This window comes from Arvicanthis niloticus, chromosome 13 (genome assembly GCF_011762505.2).
Source record: "Arvicanthis niloticus isolate mArvNil1 chromosome 13, mArvNil1.pat.X, whole genome shotgun sequence".
NCBI classification, from domain to species: Eukaryota; Metazoa; Chordata; class Mammalia; order Rodentia; family Muridae; genus Arvicanthis; species Arvicanthis niloticus.
Window position 1 is genome coordinate 66,794,282 of NC_047670.1, and position 21,533 is coordinate 66,815,814.

The 21,533-nt window shown below is 38.6% G+C and overlaps 1 protein-coding gene across 4 annotated transcripts in view; it reads left to right on the top strand.

Moving 5' to 3' along the window:
* Nucleotides 1-21,533, top strand: part of Cntn1 (contactin 1) — a 285,977-nt gene that overhangs the window by 225,882 nt on the left and 38,562 nt on the right. For 2 of the 4 annotated variants that reach the window (XM_034516364.2, XM_034516363.2), the window contains exons 16-18: nucleotides 10,234-10,392; nucleotides 13,291-13,440; nucleotides 20,590-20,660. In XM_034516364.2, the coding sequence (XP_034372255.1) occupies nucleotides 10,234-10,392; nucleotides 13,291-13,440; nucleotides 20,590-20,660 (380 nt within the window). Of the gene's footprint in view, nucleotides 1-4,267; nucleotides 8,677-10,233; nucleotides 10,393-13,290; nucleotides 13,441-20,589; nucleotides 20,661-21,533 lie in introns of those variants that run through there. The other 2 variants (XM_076911932.1, XM_076911931.1) reach the window with 1 other exon arrangement.

The window sequence follows — 21,533 nt, forward strand, 5'->3', positions numbered from 1 at the left end:
AAGTAGAGCCTACAGTTCTATTTTACACATTTTCAAAAACTCAAGCAAAGATAATGTTTCTAAGTACTACTGTTATTTTCAGTGCATCAATGATATGAAATTGTATTTCTTAGTGTAAGTTGAATGGACATGGCTTACCTTGCATTTCTGTCTTTGAAAAACTGGTCCACTTTTGGTGAACTGTGTTTTCCTGTAATTTTTGTTTTGTTTTGTATTGCTTGTAACGCTTAATTCACACAGTTTAAAGTCAGGAGGCTAGAAAGATGTGTCAGCAGGTAGAGGCCATACTCTTCATGCAGACCTGAGTTTGATCCCAGGATCCATGTTAATTGGGTCTTAACATCTTAGAACTCCTGTTCCAGGAGGTCTGACATATCTGTCCTCTTCAGACAGCATCACACAGAAAACCATTCACAGGCATGCAACATACATGTAATTTTAAAATCTTCATTAAACATAGCATTTATAGTGCAAGAGGGAGAAAGCTCAGTTGATATGGTATTTAAGAATCTCAGTTCAATCTCAAAACCCTGCATTTTAAAAATCCAAGGTTGGTGAATTATGTTTTGTTATCTCAATGCTGTGAACCCTCAGAGGTGAATCCCTGGGGTTCACTGGTCAGTCCACATGCCTTAGTTTGAGAGTTCCAGGCCAACCAATGATAGACCATAACCACAACAACAGTAAGAAGTTCTTCTTTAGTCCACATACACACACATTGAACACACACACACACACACACACACACACACACACACACACACAGACATACACAGAATCATTTAAAATGTTTTAAATTACAATGCACAAATAAATCTACAAGGCTTTCATATAAAATTTCCCATTTTGTGATGGGTATTTCTGGGAATATTAATCTTATTGTATTGGCAAAAGAAGTTTTTAAAAATTTCTCAACTATCACATTATAACAGAACATGGTGGATGTTGATGTTCCAAATTCAACTACTGAATTCACCTTTCTTTCCTTTATAGTTAACTTTTTCCAAATGAAAAGCTAGACAGAGGACTTTTGAAGTGTTAATCTCTATCAATGTTAGGATACATTCTTTATATAAACATAATCAAAGCATTCTCTCAAGTGCTATGAGTTATTAATTATATCAAGCTGAGATAAATAATATTGTATTGGGTTATTTAAAATGATAATTTCATTAACATCACCTCTCTTCCATTCATTTTCTTGAACAAAAGAGTCAGCTTTATTGAAAATTATCCACGGATTATTTGGTGATGTAAAATCCCTTTCAAGCAGACACATTTTCTCTTGTGGAGTCTTAGTTGGAGTCTTAGCCACTCCCAAAAGCAAACACCTTTCTGTCCTGAGGATAGCATCTGTGTGCTGGCTTCCAACTGACACCAGCACCCTACCCTTCTATCGCCCCTGCCCCTTGGAAAATAAGTTAATCTCCCATTGCTTCCTAGCTACACAAAGACAGGGCGGAAACTTGGACAGTGAGTTTTACTTGCTTACCAGTGATTACCAGAGCTAAAGTGGCAGGTTTAATGCCTTAGATCCTGGAACCGTTATAACTATTACTGGGATTAAGTGAATATGCTCTGAGGAAAAGAAAGCTTGTTAACAAGCTTGACAACTGATTCTTGAAGTTCTCTTGGTGTCTACAAATCATGCTTTTCACAGATGACACCCTCCATTCTCTCTCAAAGAGACTCATGGGTCCCATCAATGTCAAGTTTACCTTTGGTTGAGACTTCCTGTTAGAACAGAACACTAAGACATAGTTGTCAGATTCTTCCCTGTCTCTGTGTTTGTTCATTATGAGGTTTTCTGTACATTATATTCTCACAGGTAATTGCAGATTTGAGCATAAATCCCAAGTTCCCTTTTCCCAAGAAATAAATCACCTCAGGTACTAACTGCTTAGTGCTCTCTGTCAGTAGTAGTCACCCTGTGGCCCAGGACAACCTAAAGATAGGAGTGAACATTTGTGAACAGTTCTCAAGTCACTCCTGGAGCACCATCCTAGTGTTTCAAAGGGCATTGGAATTCACACAGGAGAGTAACCATGGAGAACCATCCTAGTGTTTCAAAGGGCATTGGAATTCACACAGGAGAGTAACCATGGAGCACCATGCTACTGTTTTGGGAGCACCATCCTATCACTCTAAATGTCATTGAAATTCACAGGAGACTAACCATATTGCAGGAAAACTTTATATTTTTTCCAGTTGTCATCGTTTTTTATTTTCCTTTTTATTGGTTATCTTATTTATTTACATTTCAAATGTTATCCCCCTTCCAATTTTGCCTCCATAAACCCCTTATTTCCTCCCCCTCCCCTGCCTCTATGAGGATGTTCCCCTACCTGCCCACCCACTCCTGCCTCAGTGCCCTAGCATCCCCCTACACTGGGGCATTGAGCCTCCACAGGACCAAGGGCCTCTCCTCCCATTGATGCCAGATAAGGCCACCCTCTGCTACATATGCAGCTTAGAGCCATGGGTCCCTCCATGTGTACTCTTTGGTTGGTGGTTTAGTCCCTAGGAGCTCTGGTGGGTCTGGTTGGTTAATATTGTTGTTCTTCCTATGGGGTTGCAAATCCTTCAGTCCTTGCCATAACTTCTCCATTGGGGTCCTCTTGCTGAGTCTGATGTTTGGCTGTGTGCATCTGCATCTGTATTGGTCTGGCTCTAGCAGAGCTCTTAGGGGACAGCTATACCAGGCTCCTGTCAGCAAGCCCTTCTTGACATCAGCAATAGTGTCTGGGTTTGGTATCCACAGATGGAGTGGATCCCTAAGTGGAGCAGTCTTTGGACAGCCTTGCAGAAAAACTTTAAATTCAACTAGATTTTTATAAAATCTACATGGCTTTAAAAGTAGTATTTTTTTTTTTTAAAAAAAGTATACATTCATTGCGAGAACATGGTAGAAGTGTTAGAAGAAATGCACCAGGCACAGTCTTCCCAGAGGATAAGGTGTATGGAATTGGAAGGGATGGGGGGGGGGGGAACAACAGATGTCCTGTTAAAGTCAGACAGAAGAATGGTACTTCTGGAAACACAGCTGTTTGTTGTGTTATTATAATTTTGAGAGCAAAAATACAGCAACAAATTATGTGCTATGTGTCTTTTGAAAGTTAGAAAGATTTCAAGTGTTTCCTCTATAAAGAAGTGGCAAGCATGTGTAGAGGTGCACACACTTACCTTCTTGTGAGTACCATATAATATATATACATGGCATAGTGTAGCCCATAAATATGTAGAATTTTACAGATTGAGTATAACAAAAAAATAAAGGGTACCTACATCTTCTGAATTCCCTAGATAAGTGTCCTCTGTGGATATGAGAGTTTAGGTTTCATGACCTTGAAGAGCATCAGCTCCCAGCATTCCTAGAGACTCAAGAGAAGAAAGCTTTATCTACCTTTCAAGAATTTCTCCAGGTTCAGTGACTGTTTTTGATGGGAATAGTTAGGTTCCTCTGATGCCCTGGATTTAAACAACCCACAAGGATACAAAGGCATCTCAGTGTGGAGGACACACCCTATGTGACTGACTTCAGGACTCTTTATCCACACTTCTCACTTCAAACCACAGAGAAGCGATTCTGCAATAGTACCAACTGCCCAAACCTTATGTAGAATTATAATTCTACATTAAATATAATACTACATAGATAGACATATACAATTATTTTAAAAATTGGCATTAGGTGATGGGCAAGCTTCAGCAGCAGCAAACAGTCATTAGGTGTCCACTCCTCCCATTGAGAACGTTAAGTCCTCAGGCTGCCAGTCAGTGAGCATTGAGTGCTAAATATACAAAAGGGAATACTCATACATGTTTTTATGAATACTTCTTATAAGTTAAATCTAAAATTTATCATCATCATCTCTTTTGTAGTTATAAGCCTTCAGCACACAACTGTTAGTAAGTAGACTTGGACAGAATGAAATTTGGAATCTAGGAGCTCCCACTTTCTTTTCTCAGTCCCTGCCCCTTTCCTTCTGTCACCTTTCTTTTGGGTTTGGGTGTAAGTTCTGGCTTGGTTCAAGGAGTTCTCTTGTGCTTGAGAATTTCAATTAGTGCTTTAGAGGAACAGAGGGTCACTGGGCCAATTCCAGCTGCGTCAGTTTCTCTCCTTTGAGCAAACATCTTTTGTACACAGGTAGCTCTTTAGTCTTGATTTCACCTGTCAAGGAAAATTGGCCTTTCCCAAAGCAACTGATTTCCTGCCCACAATTGGGCCTCTGGACACTCCCTTCAGCATTAATCTTTCCTCTTGCAGGTAAAAAGAGAAAATATGGAGAGAAAAACATGGTGGACCCCTTTTTCCCCGTCTGTGCCAGCCTGCCTCCAACCTGGTGATCGAGACCCTCACCTTTTATGTGAAAGCTCTTCCCCCCAAAAAATCATGGGATACTAGATTTGACTAATTTAACTCAACCTTGTAGCTTCTGCAATTCCATTCACCATCCTAGTTCTTAGAGGTTGTTCAAGACTTGTTAATATGCTTTGAACTGATGGGCTTTACAATCCTGGCATAGCTTCACTAACACCTGAAAGCAATGCCTAGCCAACTAACCTAGGACATCTTAAAGTAGCCCAGTGAGAGCTCTATGTTTCCTGTCCTATTTTTCTTTGAGATTAGCTCTTTACCTGCAAAAGCTAAGAAGAACTGGTGTCATGCAAGACAGGCATGTTGCTGGTACGTGGACTGTTTAATTTACTAAAGCAGGTTTAAAAAAAAAAAAAAAGATATTGCTGTCTGATTCACCAGACATTTTCATTGGAAAGCAAGCTGGGTGAGGCTGTGCTACCAGTGACTTGCTTACCACACTGCTATTCATACTTTGGAAGGACACTTGAAAAACAGTTGGAATCAGCCAGAGACCAGGACCTTCAAGAGTCTAGGGGCAAAGTCTGGGTTTGAAAAGTGAACTTGGACAGTGTAGCAAGTTACACAGGAAGATGGCAGACTTCTTCAAGAGCATGCTTCCACATTAACTTGTATTGATTCCTGCCTCCATCCCCTGTGGCCTTCTCCTTCAGAAGAAAAGTTGGGGCTTGTATTAAGATAGGACTGAAGTGAGAATTGACCCTGAATGTGCAGTTCTTCCTGGGGCTGCTTAAATTCCTTCTGCTTTCTTTATTGGAGAAATACATAGTTGAAATTCTTATCTTTCTCAAGAAGTAACGTTGCCCTTCTTAGACTGTTTTATGTTTAGCAATGACATATTATTTAGACCTTTCATTTGGTGACCCCAGCATCTGTGGTTGGAAAAACTCTTAGGAGCCATTTCAGGGATGTGTATATTACTCTCAGATAATTATACATGGATAGTCACTTTGTAAATAGTTTTCAAAGCACAAGGGTCTCTGACTTATGTGCACCCTTTATATTTTCTAGTTGTGGTTGGCAAAAAAAAGGACCACAGGCATCAATTTCTAGTTTAATAAATATTTAAGATTATTTTGAGGTTTTTGAGTGTCTGTAAACATCACCATGGAAACACATGTGAGTCAACTCTGTGGGTATTTTAAATATGATCTATATCTGAGGTGAAACCTCCAAGACCAGATAAGAAAATAAAGAATGAAAATTCAGAAAACAACCAAGTGATAGGAAAGAGTGCAGGTTCATACTTAAGCAAGAAAGGTTTCTTAGCTCCATTAAATTCCCCTTGCCTCAGTCTAATCTCTAAATGTAAGTTCATTTTTCAATCAATGTCAAAGAATGTTTGCTACTTATGGCCATCTTGCTATTGCCCAAACCGAAACAGTAGCATACCACACTGATTTGATTGTGTAGCACATTACAAGGGAGTCATTGTCCTAACACATTGTCTGGCACTAGCAGGCATTTTTCTGGTACTACAAGCAGGGGCCTCATCACCATGCTATCCTGGTATCATCTGGCAGGATGTAACATATGAACTTTAAAAAAAATGCAGTGCAAAAAGCTCAGACAGGGTTATAAGGTAGTTGAAGAGGGAGGGATGGCACAGAAACCTGCTTTTATCAACTTTAATCTGTCCTTAATCTCTTTGTGTTTTCCTTCCTTCCTTTGTTTTTTCCTCCTTTGACTCTTGTCCCCCTGTTTCATCTCCCAAAGACTTTAATGGTGGTAAGAAAAATGAATAACTTGACTAATAACTTGATATCACTATATAGAGCTGGTCATTGATGTGTGTGTGTGTGTGTGTGTGTGTGTGTGCACATATCAGTTCATCACCTACCTTAAAGCCTTTTCCTCTAATATAATAATTTGTCTTAATTCTTTGAGAATTTCTCAAATGCCTACTATGTACTTTTTTCATATTCCTCCCCATTCTTCCCCCTAACTCCTATAAGATTCTCCCTTCCAACTCCCCCTCCCTACATCAGGTCCTCTTTTAATTTGTACAGCCCATATACATGGGTGTCGGGCCGCCCAGTGGAGCATGACTGACCTGCCGGTGCTACAACTTTAAAGAAAACTGACTCTCTTCCACCCCCAGGAACAATCACATTTCAATAGCTTCCCAGCCAAGGGTGGAAATCATGAGCCCCCCCCCCACCTCAGTGATGAAATATAGACTGGTTTGACCCTGTGCTGGTTTTGTGCAAGAACTGAGGCTGTTGGGAGTTCATGAGCACATCCTACAACTCTTTTGCCCTGGTCTTCCCAGACTTCTGGCTCTTAAAATATTACTATCCCCTCTTCTAGGCTTGCCCAAGAGCCTGGGGGAAAAGCCACCCTATATCCTTAATAAGTAAGAGAAAGAAACAAACTGAAGAATAAAATCATTCAAATTCCGAGGCGCCTTCCAGAGGATGGATTTTTATGTTTCAAGATAACATAACTTTGAGATGAAAATTTGCAGAGGAATCAGTATCTTCGGGATGAGGAGGCCTTTGCAAAGTGCTAAATATATGATAACATATTTAAAATGTATGATAGCCCATTTGCTTGTATTATTCCTGGTGTCAGTTCTTCCCATAAGGAATTATTGAGAGCATACAGCGATGAGAGAATAGAAAGAAGGGGAAGAAAAGAAAGGAGAGGGACCTTAAGGTGACAGTTATGTGCAGTGTGTAACTGCCCACCCCACCTCCCAGCCTCCCCAGCATTTATTGACAAGAGAGTCAGGAAAGTGATCAGCTCTTTCCCTGTGTATTTTGTGCTTCTTTGTCTCATGCTCTACCACAGCACTGTCATTCTGGACTAAAAACTAACCAAGTAACATCAGCATCTACTGTCTCAAACCCTCCTGTGAAAAATGCAGCTGGCCTGGCCGGCCTGGGGTCAGCTCAGTCCATCACGAATTCCATGGGACCATGGGAGACACTAGCTTCCCCTTAACTTCCATCAACTGCCAAAGAAAACACTTTCTTTGCTGGGGCCCCTACTGCTTTAAGATGATAATTGAGCATCTCTTGTTAGAGTAATTGCTGCTTCCAGGAGCTTTGACTCCTGGAAAGCCCTTTCAAGGATAATGACAGGAGATGTTTTCTAAGGTTCTGAGGACTATGCCTGCCTGGAACAGAATTCTTTGGAGTTGTTATTGCACTCACAACATGACAATCTAACGATGAACTCACATTACCCCTATCTTGCATAGGAGCAAACAGCTCCGTGATTTATAAACCCTAAGTTAAATTAGGGTGTGAATTTTAAAGGCATGCCTACTTTTAACTGGCAAGTTTCAACTTTTTAATATAATCCCCCCCCCCCAGATGAAACTTTATCTAAGAGACAAATCTAAGAAATAACTAGGTAACAGAGCTGGAGAGATGGTACAGCCATTACAGACTGAGGCTCTCAACCTGAAGAATAAGAGATTATGAGACAGGAAATTCCATTTTATATTAGAGAAAGTATTACAAGGGAATAGTGTCACATAAGAGTTTCGGGTGCTGGCCACTCCTTCCATGTGCTTTCTCGGTTGCACCTCCTGCTATTAAATCATATCTCAAGGTTATGAAGTATGTGAAGAGCACATTATTGATGACTATCATCTAGGTATCCACTGTGATCAATTCTTTCATATGGTCAACAATGGACAAACCCCACAAGCCAGGTGTGCATGAGAGAGCAACATGACAAGCAGCAGTTGTATATTTGCTCAATAATGTTGTCTTTCAGTCACTGAACAGCTCAATGAAATGTCCATGCCTACAGTGTTCTTAGCAAATGAACCATGCACGCAACTTCATCCTATTTGTGTACAGTGTTGCTCACCTGAAACTGCAAGAATTTCAGAGAAAAGCAGTAGGGAAAATGAGGTGCCCCTGAGCAGGTAAAAGCTAACCTTGAGAGTTTCATCTTAAATTCCACGTAACATTGCTCTACCCTAATGCTCAGCCAAGATGGAATGCATCAAGTAGCCTGTCTTCCTTTTAGAAATCATTCCTCTCCCCCCTTCACCTTTCTTTTCTAAGTTAATTCTCTGAAACACTGTGCTCAGTACCTGACTTGAGATGACCCTGTGAGCTTCTGATTAACAAGCTGTACATTGCTTAGGTCTGATTTTTACACATAAGAAAATGTGTATGTTCTCTTTGGATAGCAAAAGGGCTCTATATTCTGTACATATCTGTATTTGATTGCTTACTATTTAATGAAAGCACACTGGTAGATGAAGAACTTTAAGACATTGTCCACCTTCATTGTATGTATGTGTATCATTCTAAGGAATAAAATTTACTGCCAGCAACACGGTGTGTCTTGTGTTTATTGACACAAAAATACTTTCTCCCTTGAGATTGGCAAAGCTATGAGATGCCGCTTATTCTCTGTGAAATCAAATCCCAGATGCAGGGAAAGCCACCAAGGCTCCATGCTCACTTGATAGAACAGAAGGAAGGTATTAGCCAAAAGATAAAGATGGAAGTGTACTTTAGCAGATGACACTATGTTTTTTCTTTTAAAAAATAATGTGATTTAGCCAAAGAGCTGATTGCTGTATCTGATAGGCACAATTCAGTTAAAGACACCTTTGTGGTACAGAGAGAGTTATGTGAAGGCATTTTCTGAAAATTTGAGTTAGATGTCTCCTAACTAAAATTTAACAGCAAGTAATGGCGGCTATTTTATAACTTAAAATACCTCCCTGGGCTTCATTTTTAAGAAGAAAAAACTCATGACCTGAAATAGAAGAATCTTGAATCGCATTTGCTGATATTTGTCAGCTTTTCTTTTACTTACTGTGGCACTGGTCCATTTCAATGTTTTCAAGTCAGAGACGTGGAAATGTATCCATTTCATCATGACCTCATCACTTTGGAGCGTAAATAGGTCACATGGCTTTTGTGGAATGTTGCACCTGTGGAATCCTGTTCATGTTCTGCAGCCACAGGTCTTGAGTCCCAAGTCTTGTCAACCTCTAATATGTATATTCTGAGCATGTAAACATAGAGTTAACTTCCATATTTCATATAAGGAAAGATATCTCTCTCTCTCTTTCTCTTAATGTGATTTCTTTTTATTGCCACAACTAACATGGTGTATACCACCTAAAACAGTACATAAAATAATCCTCAGAAATCCAAGTACAGTAGATTGCACACACGATCATTATGGTCAATGTTACAGCATTAACCATATGTTTGTAAAGGGGTATTTAGTCCATCTTGAGAAACAGAATGAAACACTGGACCAAATATTGTCTTGTTTGAATTGAATGTGTCCTTCATGCATCCAGCATGTATTCATTAAAGGTCAACACACTATAATATGCCTTGGTCTTGCTGAAGAAATGTGCATTTTTTTGTATGTCAAATAATTTCACCTATATCATGAGTAAGGTGCTGGTTTTTTTATTTATATATTTTTTAATTATTTATTTGCTTGTTTATTTATTTACTGGTTTATTTATTTATTTGCTTGTTTATTTATTTGTTTGTTTGTTTAATTATATGGGAACACAAGCATGCATCTGAAGGTTACAACTTTTGTCAGTTCTCTCTTTTAGTCACATGGGCCCTGGATATTGAACTCAGGTCATCAGGCTTGATGGCAAATGCCTTTTTGGCTGAGCCATCTTGCTGGCCCACTGCTATTTTTAAAGGCAGCATTTATTGCCTTTCTTATAAGTAGGCAAGTGAAATAATTAAGTGAGAACAAACACGGGCTGTGCCATCACTTCTTATTACCTCCCTTTGAGAGAAGAGCACCTCCACAGACTACATAGTTAGGAATCAGCGTATTCTTGTGTGTGTTTAATTCACCGACTGACACTCACTGATTAATTACTCACACTTTCACCCCAGGCCCCCCAGGCCCTCCAGGAGGCCTGAGAATAGAAGACATCAGAGCTACCTCTGTGGCACTGACTTGGAGCCGTGGTTCGGACAATCATAGCCCTATCTCAAAATACACTATCCAGACTAAGACGATTCTCTCAGATGACTGGAAAGATGCAAAGACAGGTGAGTTCATATGTCTATTTGATCTGTTCATGTTTCCATGCAATTTTTTCTTCTAATTATATTTTTCTCTCTAAGTCTTCCTGTGTCCTTCCTCTCAATCCCTCTCATGACCGCCTCATTTGCTCAGATCAATGGTCTCTTTTACTTTTATTAGTATTGTTACATACACACATATGAATATAAACTGCTGAGTTTGTTTAGTGTTGCTTTATGCACATGATTTCATGGCTGAGCATTTGTGTTGGATAACCAGTTAGGAGGCTCTCCACGGTTGAAGCTAATTCTTCCATTCCCAGCAATCATGAGTTACTTGTAGCTCTTTGTCTAGGGGTGGGACCCATGAGACTTTGCCTTTCCGTATTAGCACGTCTATTGGTATTGTCATTGTTCAGGTCTTCTTTAGGCAGCTATGCTCAGGTAACATGGGTGAAGTTTCCCAGTCATTTAGAGGAGACAGAAATTCACAGGCAGCAGACTGGTCCTCTGGCTCTTCAAAATATCTCCATACCTTCTTCTTCCATATTCCCTGAGCTTAAGGTACAGGGCTTGCATTATAGATGTATTAAAGGAGCTCAGCTCTCTATGATCAATAGCCCTCTGAATTATGACCAACTGTGCTTTTCTTGTAATAGTCTCCATTTTCTGCAAAGGGACACGTCTTTGATTCATGGTGAGAGCAATGCTTCTCAGTCGGTGTATAGGTGTAAGAGTATGTTTTAGAATGCAATTAGTATTCTTTTACATTTTACAACAAGTATATATGCAGTAAGACATTGTTTTATAGGTTATAAATATATTTATTAGTAATTCAAATGGCAAATTTTACACTGTAATTCAAAAGGCTGAGGTCAATTTTGAATGGTGTTCCTTATGAGCGGTCTACATTGTTTTTTGACTCAGAGTCCTTCACCGACCTGAGGTTGGTGAACTAGTCCTGGTTACCTGGCCAGCAATCCCCAGGGATCCTCCAAGCTGCTTCTCAAGTGCTACAATTATAAGCATGCTCCAATATGCCCACCTCTTGTTTCTTACTCTGGTTTTAGGTTTCATTTTTACATATATGAATGTTTTGCCTACATGTACGTAAGTAAGTATACCACATGTATGCTTGCTGCCATGGAGGTCAGAAACAGAGTACCGTGTCTCCTCCATGTCTCCTAGGACTGTACTTTAAAATGGTTGTGAACCATCATGTGGATGTTGTGAACCAAACCCAGACGACTTACAAGAGCAGAAAGTGCTTATAACTGCTGAGCCATCTCTTGAGCTGCATACACAGTCTCTTTTTATGTGGGTGCTGGAGACTGAATTCAGGTCCACATGCAAATCCAGCAAGGACTTTGTCAACTGAGCTACCTTCCCAGCCCTCTTCCAGTTTCTTGTCGAAACAGGAAATGTCCCCCGTGTTCATTGCCTGTGACCATATTCCTTCACTCACTCTCTGTCCCCGTGGTCACATTGCCTCCTTCTCTCTCTGAGGTTTCTCCTCTATGCCTCTTACAAAGAATTTCTCATTGATCTTTGGGTCCCACAAATAACAGCTAATTGTCTTATTAAAAAAATTCTCCAACTTAATTTCAGCCTCTTTTAAAATTTTTCTGCCAAGATCCTTTCTCCACATTAAATAGGACACAGATTCTGGATTAGACATAGACATATTCTTGGCTATCTTGTCAATACCATGGTTATAGTCAAAGAAAAGACTGGCAAATAAAGAGGCGCCATCCTGCTCAGAGTCAAAACAGCAAGCTCTGTTTCCCCTTTACTTGATGAAGATTTTGTATGGATCCATGCCTTTACTTACCATCTTTTCCTTAGCTAAAGTGAAAGCCCTTATGTAATGGGAATTGAAGCATATGTGCAGACTCTATGCAAGGGGATGCTAGTGGAGATAGTATATAAAGAGATAGCATAAAAGCAGAGATGAGGAAGCCAACATTTTAAACTTTTAAATCAGAAAGGCAAACACATATGTTCAGTCTTTTCAACAAAGCTATGACAAGACAATGGGACAATGACAAAAGTCGTGTTTAAAAGGGAAAGACATAGGCAAGATGAAGCCTGAGCCAGGCCTAAGACAAGTAAGACAGCCAAGGCGAAAGCAGACACTAGACAGCACCTCCTCAAAGACTGTGTGTTTATGATTTGCATACGAGTCACAGGCAAGCCTAAAGAATCAAATTCTCCAACTACTATGCAAGTATGTACATGCACTTGTGTGTAGGCTAATCATTAAAAACATGTAGAAATGTTTGAAACAAACTTAAACTAAGATATGGACCTCTCTGGGTTGTACCCTTTTATCATATCTCACTTAAATAGGCAAGCTAAGATCCTATCTTAAGGATAATTTACTATCTGTCATGAGTAGGCTGAAGGCTGAGAACTTATTATAGCACATATAAGCCTAGCTCCAGATGATACAAGTTTATAAAACCTGTAAACTATTCAGTGGTATTTTTAATTTGAGCAGAAACTCATTTGCTGCCCAAGGACCATACTAGTTCACCCAATGTTCGCCTTAGAAAATCATCCTAAGCTTCTGCTCCAAGAAAATGGCTTTTTACTAGAAAAGTGTAGCCCATGGGTTAGCAGCAAGGGTGGAGACAGGGTTCTAGCCCCCCAAAACAGGCTTTCTAGACAGGTAGATTGTACGCCTTGCACCCACATGCCTTCACACACATGTGTGTATTCACACACACACAGACACACACACACATGCCAATCTTTCTAGTTTGTTATCAATGATCCCTCACTTACTATCTTCCAGTCACCATTTGTCATTGCTAGATTTTTGTCTTAATGTCAACCCAGAATACACGTGCCAACCCTCTAAGAGAGTGAAAATGGCCAGGTTTAGTCAACTACTAATCTCTACTTCATGTTAATTTTATTTAGATCCCCCAATCATTGAAGGAAACATGGAATCAGCAAAAGCAGTGGATTTGATCCCATGGATGGAGTATGAATTTCGAGTGGTGGCGACCAATACTTTAGGAACTGGGGAGCCAAGCATACCCTCAAACAGGATCAAAACAGACGGTGCTGGTACGTGCAAGAACCTGAAATTTCCATAAGGTTACAATACACTATCACTTTAACATGTGCCAGAATGCATTTGGAAATATTCTCTGCAATCAGTGGCTCATCTAGAAATGTGTGTGTAGCCAAAAACAACAAAAAGAAAATATTAATGCATCTACTATGTGAATCATATAAAAATCTATATATTTTATCCATGTTGGGTTTTGCTATACACATTTTTTAAAATTTATAGATTTTTATATAATTAATGTAGGCAGTATATTTTCTCAGCATATTACACCAGAGACTATGCAAATAACATTTGTATGTAGAATCTGGAGCCTTTAGTGTAAATTGTGGATCTTAACAAGAGAGACAGGATTAAAAAGGTTTAGTGATTTGGAGGCTTCTCTACTTCAGTGTCTCACAGAGGCATTTACAGCTGAATACGCATGTGATTGGCACATGTAGGCATAGGGTAGGGAGCAGAAGAGTCTGGAAACAAAAGAGGTAATTAAGGTTCATGGAATTATGGTACTGCGAAATCACCACAGAAGACTCGGCATATGTTCTCTTAACTCCAGGTGTCATCCTAGCTATGTTCTAAGAACAGATCAACCAGTTATGATAACAGGTATTTTCTGCAAATACCAATCCCATTTAGATAGCCTCTATTTTAAGAAATATTTCACTCTTTTTTTACCCCATGTTTCCAAAGCAAAATGTTGTTCTGATTCTAATGATATTTTTTCTATTTTTTATGCCCTGTCTATCAAAAAACGTTTTTTTTCTGACTCTCTGAGTTCATTTATTTTGACATTCCATGCCAAAAATCAGAGTTTTATTTGAGTTAAATGTTTTAAAAAGATTATTGGCTACCATTCAAATTCTGCTGTGGTCTCTTAATGTCACCTTTTCACCTACCCATATTTTTGGCTGCCCCAGTTCCTTGGCCCAATTCCCAAATAGAACTATAAGTTCAAGTGTCATGAGGCCTGCCATTAGTGAGCTACTGTCTATAGGTCTATATGGTGTTAATGTCATGTGGACTAACATCAATAAAGTTTACAGATCTATGCAGCTTTATGCAGCTTGTCAAATAAACATAATAGTGGCAAAAGGAAGAAAATTAGATTAAAATCCTTGGCTTGTTTTGGAAATGCTATCCCAATGCTTATTAATCATTTAAAGACTTTCAGATAGTTGCCTTAATCTGAGGTCCATACTCATAAGATCAAATGTTGAAATCTGGATGTGTGGGGTTCATCTTCCAGTTAACTGAGCTATCTATTCAAGACAGCTTTTCAAGCATAACTCTGAACACACATCTACTTTGTAAACTTGGATTAGAGTCCTAATTGAAGCCTGAATTTCTTTCTTAATTATGAAGGTATAGTCACCAGAATTTTTTATTTTAATATATTCCCCTACAAATGACCCAAAACATAATATTTTCTTTACAACACACACACACACACACACACACACACACACACACACACACACACACACACACAAAGTCATTAGGAGAAAGAAGTAATCCAAATGGAAACTCTATGAGACAGCAACCACATAGCCAGGTCTTAGGTTTGTTTATCTATTGCTATCTCAGATGTCACCTATGTTGCAATGGTGGCTTCTGTGTGATGACTAAATGGATTTACCCCTTCTTGAGAAACAAAGAAAAACAAATGGAGCATGACTGGCGGTTTTGACCACAGCGTTTCAAACAAGAAATCAAAGTTGATTTGTTTAAATAAACATTTATTTCAGAATAAAATTTCAGGGAAATCTCAAGTGTTTAAGTTGGGTTATGTAAATATTTTAGCCAAAACATTATACCATACCTGTCTCAAGTTTGGACCAATTTTTCTCATTGAGTTGAATTAAATTTCTATGGTGTGAAGTGTCTTTTCTGAATACCAGTTTTCTTAGTGAATATTGTTCACGGAAGACAGTCTTTGGTAGTGTTCATCCATAGGACCTTTGTCTTTCTTATACACTTTGTTACAAATGGAGTTTTTATTTCTTTCTTTTTTTTTTTTTTTATCTCAGATGATATTGTTTAAAGGGGCTCGCTATCTAGATGCAATTACTGTGAGGTCTATCTTAAGTAGTTTTTAAATATTATAGTAGTAGTGATGATTTTTTTTTTTAAATCTTGGAAATCTTGGTTTTAATTATTGTATATTGGAATCTATAAAAAATAGTTTATATGCAATACCACATATAGAAGTAATGTGCTTAACACTTCAGTCTGCACATAGTTAGAGGGTTCTCGATCTTAGTGCCCTACCCTACATACTTAATTAACTTGTGAACAAATAAATTTCAGCACCCTGCAATACTTACCAATCCATCAGCAGAATGGATTCTTTACAGTCTTTCATTAACTAGCTTGAACCGCTGCCACTGTTCCCTGTGTGTTCTCGGATATACTGCTAGCTCTAGCTGGAATGTTTCACAGAATCCCCACAGCAACATTGCTGAATTAGCACTGTTACTGTTGATAGTTCCGTCAATGCCGCATTTTTACATAGCCTAGCTTGTTCTTGACCCTGAGACCCCTACCTCAACCTCCTGAGTCCTACAATTGTAGGCTTGTGCCACCACGCCCTGGTTGGTCATCATTCTACACTTTACAGATCAGCAGGTTAATCTTATATCTGGCCAATGGGATACAGAGTTCAAATTCAGATTGTTCGCGTGCACACCCCTGTTCTGCAGACCGTGTTTAGTTCCAAGCTGCAAGCCATTGGTCTGTTGAAACCCCAGAACCATCACATTATCGCGTTGGAGCTCTGTGACTCAGGACACATCTTTCACCTTTACTTAATAGGAAGACCTCAGAGAACAATTGAGTGCATTCTTTGAATCCAACCAAGGGTATGATAGATGCTTCCATATGAAGAAATAGAACATCTATTTGTAACTCCTTTTAAAAAACAATATTCTGACAGAAAGAAAATGATAACCAAGGCATCCTTTATTACATATCATCATAGGTCTCATCCCCATATCAATGGTTCTGCAGGTGAAGGCAAGTTGATTCTAGCAGCTTTTGTATGTCTTTGTCAGCTCCATTTAAGGAGGAAAAATATATCACAAACAAGAATGGCATGCAAAGCATAATGCCTTTGTTTTACAACTAAGGAAGCTATTCTGCTCCTGTAGTTTCATTTTCTCTGTTTTATGTTTTTTCTTCTATCTTTCTTTTTCAAAAATGTGTTTAATAGGAAGAAAAACATATCAGTAACATTAGTAGTGTAGTATATGAAAATGTATTAGCCGGGCAGTGGTGGCGCATGCCTTTAATCCCAGCACTTGGGAGGCAGAGGCAGGCAGATTTCTGAGTTTGAGGCTAGCCTGGTCTACAGAGTGAGTTTCAGGACAGCCAGAGCTATACAGAAAAACCATGTCTCAAAAAAAAACAAAAAAAAAAGTATTGTCATTATTTTTTTGCATGAAAACAGCTTTAGCAAATGCACTAGAATGATATTTGCCTAAACATAAGATAACAGTTGAATTCTTTAATCCTTTCACTTCTTCTTTTTTTTTTTTTAAATAAGTGCAATGAGATCTTCAAAAAGATTTCACTGGGCAGCATGACTTCTGTTTAAAAATTTAATTTCTGCCAAACTAAATGTCCTCACGTGACCTGAGTTACTTTTTGCAATGATTGCAATGAGCGAGAGGCAGAGTTATACTACAGCCTCTTCATATTTATAAATAGTGAACGAATTTGTAGTCCTGCTGGATGAGATGTCCTGGATTCCACATCCCTTTTTATTCTCCAATAGGAGAACATCTATTTAAAATAGGAGCCATGTCAGAAGCCTTGGCATTGTGCTCTACCACCAGGCCAGGGTCTCGTGACTTACAAACACTGTATAGTCCATTTGATTGAAACATTAGCACCTCCGAATTACGTTCAATGATATAATTACATTGGAATCTCAAAAATAAGAGAATTTATTCATTCAAAGTAGAACACTGGTGTTTGTCTAGATGTATTTCCCTGAGACTAGGCATTCATGGAAAGGCTTCCTGCTTGAGCAGGAATGAGCCTACATAAATGCCGACTGCTCTGTTCTCTGATTCAACTAAACGTATTTTAAATCTCACTCTTTCCTTTTATAGACTGATACATGCAATTATTTTGAGTCATTTGTTTTAAAATCATAATGAAATTTTGATGCAAAGTGAAATTATTACAATGACTATACATGAAAAAGCACTAGTTCTCAAAAAATAACTTGTCACAGTATTTTCTATCAAAATTGAACTTTAGAAAATATATGATTTCCATATTCTGATTTTTTATGCACCAGTTCTTACATTGTCAAATACAGTCCAAAAAGCTGTTTACTGGCAGATCATTTAAAAACTAAAACATACAAAGGAAATTGAAAGCATTAGGTTATTTTATTGGAAAGAATAATCATAATATTGAGTTGATTTCCAAGCTATTTTGGATGTATAAGCTGAAACTCACAGGCCCTTTTGAAAATAGAAGCAAATCAGGGTGCATCCAAAATGCTGGCAAAGGAATGATTTAGAACTCCTTACTTTAAAATTAAATATTGTTTAGTTACTATTAATAATTTATAATATTTAAGTGTTAGTTCAAATTTATTTTGGTAATTTATGACTTAAAGAACACCATGTTTCTTTCATGCTAAATGTCTGGAGCCCAAAGTGAAAAGTACCTGCTAATGTTTGCCTACCTGTATTTTCCTGAGACTAGGAAGTCATTGGAAGGCTTCTTGCTTGAACAGGGATGACCCTATATAGAATGCCAGCTGCTCTGTTCTCTGGTTCAATTTAAATACATGATGCATCAAATTCCCTGTGTGGAAAATTGCTTCTATCCTGCTGAAGATAAAAATAATAAGTCAACAATATAGGCAAAACTACAAAATATTCTATTAAGAGACACACTTCAGTTACCTTACCTCTATGGTGTTCTTGTCCTGAGTTAAACAGGCAGAATAAACATTTTTTGAAAAGAAAAATCAGTCTTGAAATTCTTACTTGAAGCATGTTAGAAACTACTTTAGTTATCATAAAATAGAAGATATTTGCCATAATAGAGACATAGTCTGATTTAAACCATTATAACTTAAAAGGTTTTCACTGGTTATCATGGGAAGCATTACAAAGAAATGACTTGGGAAATACACTTCTATCAAGAAGAGGAATATTTGATTCAACACATTTTATTAACAGTTTAGTTAAGGCTACTTTGACATTATTTCTCCATGACCACTTTATTTACATTTAGGCCAATACAATATGTGATTTATTGATTTTAGAAAGAGGTATTTGTTAATTTGTCCATAGCAAACAGAATTATAAATTTAAAGTATTGATTTCATGACAAAGTATGTTTATAATTTATGATTGATTAAATAGCCTGGACTGTAAATATATATAATACATATATATATATATATATATATATATATATATATATATATACACATATACATATATATATAATCAATGTATATTATAGTATGTATAATATAATATAATATATAGTATATATTAAAACATATTATATATAATATAACTAAGGAGATACAATTAACCTTTAACACACTTGTGAGTTCTGTTTCACCTTCTAGTACACATATGGTGCCAGGTGATTAGTAAATTTGTCTCTCAGGCTTCATATTAATCCCTTTAATGAAGAAAGGGGACCACATAGCTTGGAGGCCAGAAGGAGGATCATGCAAGTTTTGTTTCTGTGATGCTAAAGTATGTCTTTCATCAAGGAATTTGTATGGCTGACATAGAAGTTTTAAAATATGTTTCTTAGAGTCACAGTCCTTTGTTAGACTCTGATGTCCCCTGTGTGTCACCTTGCTAGGCACCTTTTGAGAGAGGTGTGGCTAGGTCCAGTCTTAGGGACTCCTGGAAGTACTAGGAATCTGCCTCATCTGATTAGTGTGTCAACAGAGTTGGGATCACAGCACATATGAAGCCAACGACTTTGTCTGGGAAAGTGTATGTTTCTTGTGGAGCGCCAGCCTTGGCCCAGGCTGCTGCAAGCTCAGGGACAGACATCTTGAGTTGGAAGCCAAATCCATTTATTTAGCAAGACACAGTGCCCTACCTTGGAGGGCATTCAAGGAGAAAGCAAAACCAAAAAAAGCACCAGGCTGGGCAGCCCAAAAGCAATTTGGGTTTTAAAAGAGTGAGAAAATTTGACTTCTGGGGTTTAAAAAGGAAACAAATGGTGGATTGTTAAAATGTGATTATGAGGTCAAGTATAAGCCAGCTGTGTGAGTTCCTCCATGCACATTTATGTGTGAGGTTTTCTATGCACATCTGTGCATGAGCTGGTCCATGTATATCTGTGTGTGAGTTCTTCCATGCACATCTATGTGAGTTCGTCTATCTTTATGTGAGCTGTTCTATGTACATCTGTGTGTAAGGTTTTTCTATGTACATCTGTGTGTAAGCTGTTTCATGCACACATCTGTGTATAAGTTCTTCCATGCACATCTCTGTGTGAGTTCCTCCATGCACATCTGTGTGACCGCTTGCCTGCACATCTGTATGTAAGTTCTTCCATGCACAGCTTTGTGTGAGGTTTTCTATGCACATCTGTGTGTGAGTTCTTCCATGCACATCTATGTGTGAGTTGCCCCCATGCATATCTGTGTGAGTTCCTCCATGCACATCTGTGTGAGCTCTTTCCTGCACATCTGTATGTGAGTTCTTCCATGCACATCTGTGTGTGAGTTCTTCCATGCGCAACTGTGTGAGCTCTTCCTTGCACATCTGTGTGTAAGCTGCCCCATGCACATCTGTGTGAGTTCTTCCATGCACATCTGTGTGTGAGCTCTTCCATGCACATCTGTGTGTGAGTTCTTCCATGTACATCAGTGATAGAAGTATGCTAGCCTGGGAGTTAGGGGAGAATACATAAAGGACAGTTCTCTAGTATAGAAACTATAGGGTGTAATCTCCAAAAGACACAGTGAGCCAAGGTTGATATGAGAGGACTGATGTATACACATCTGCTAGTGCGGTGTAGGGGCCTCTGCTGCAGCAGCTGGCTTTGCTCTGTAGATGAAAACCTCATGGTTTCTATGTTAAAAAAGAACTTCATTATCAGAAAAGAAAAACATTCATAGCTTTTTGTAAATTTACTTGTTTCAGCACCAAATGTGGCTCCCTCAGATGTAGGCGGTGGGGGCGGAACCAACAGAGAGCTGACAATAACGTGGGCGGTAAGTATTAGCAAACTTCATGGAGGAGATGTACTGCCTAATTTTAATTGCAGACCCATTCATTTATTAAAAGAAATTGAAAATAAAAAATATCCAACCCATGCAAAAAGAATAATTACTTTTTTTCCCCTAATGGCACAGCAGATGTCATCTGTCTTACTGTGCTAAGCAAGAAGTTTCTGTGACAGGGTACTGGCTGCCTGGGGATGTGTTGGCCTAGAAGAATAAGCAAGGAGCCATTTGCTTCTGCAGGGATGGCAAGCATGTGCTTTCTACTAGCCGATCATAAGTTATATAACCTTTTGCCTCAATATTTATACACTAAAGAGTAGATCCACAAATAACATCAAATCCACTTCTAAACACAACATGGTATTTCCCTCAAGCCTTACTTCAGCCTTTGCTATAAGCCAACTTAATCTGTTAGAATAGTCACCCAAAGGGCTTGACATTAAGGGGAAAACTTTTTATTCGGTTTTCATGACTGAAAGGAAAATCCTGTCAGACTCTAGGTTTTCAAAGCAGGAGCTACGGGGGCAGGGAAAATGACTACAATAACTGTCTGAGTACGACTTCCGGCACCTGTGCAGACAGGCTCTGCTCAGCCCACTCATTCTTTATTTTTAGTATTTGATGTTGAAGAGAATAAAGGGTCACAACAAGATGCTGAAGATGGCAGGAAAATCACCAGACTTTATCTGTACTCCTTGCATGAATTAAACCGACCTACCCAAGAATCGGGCAGTTAATAGAAAGTGACTTGACTCTGCTATATGGCCATTTAAATCAAATCTTCAAGTGAGAGACGGAGAAAATGGTTTTTTGCTAGTGTGAAAATGTGTGTGAAAATGTAGCGTTGGGGCAGTCACTCCA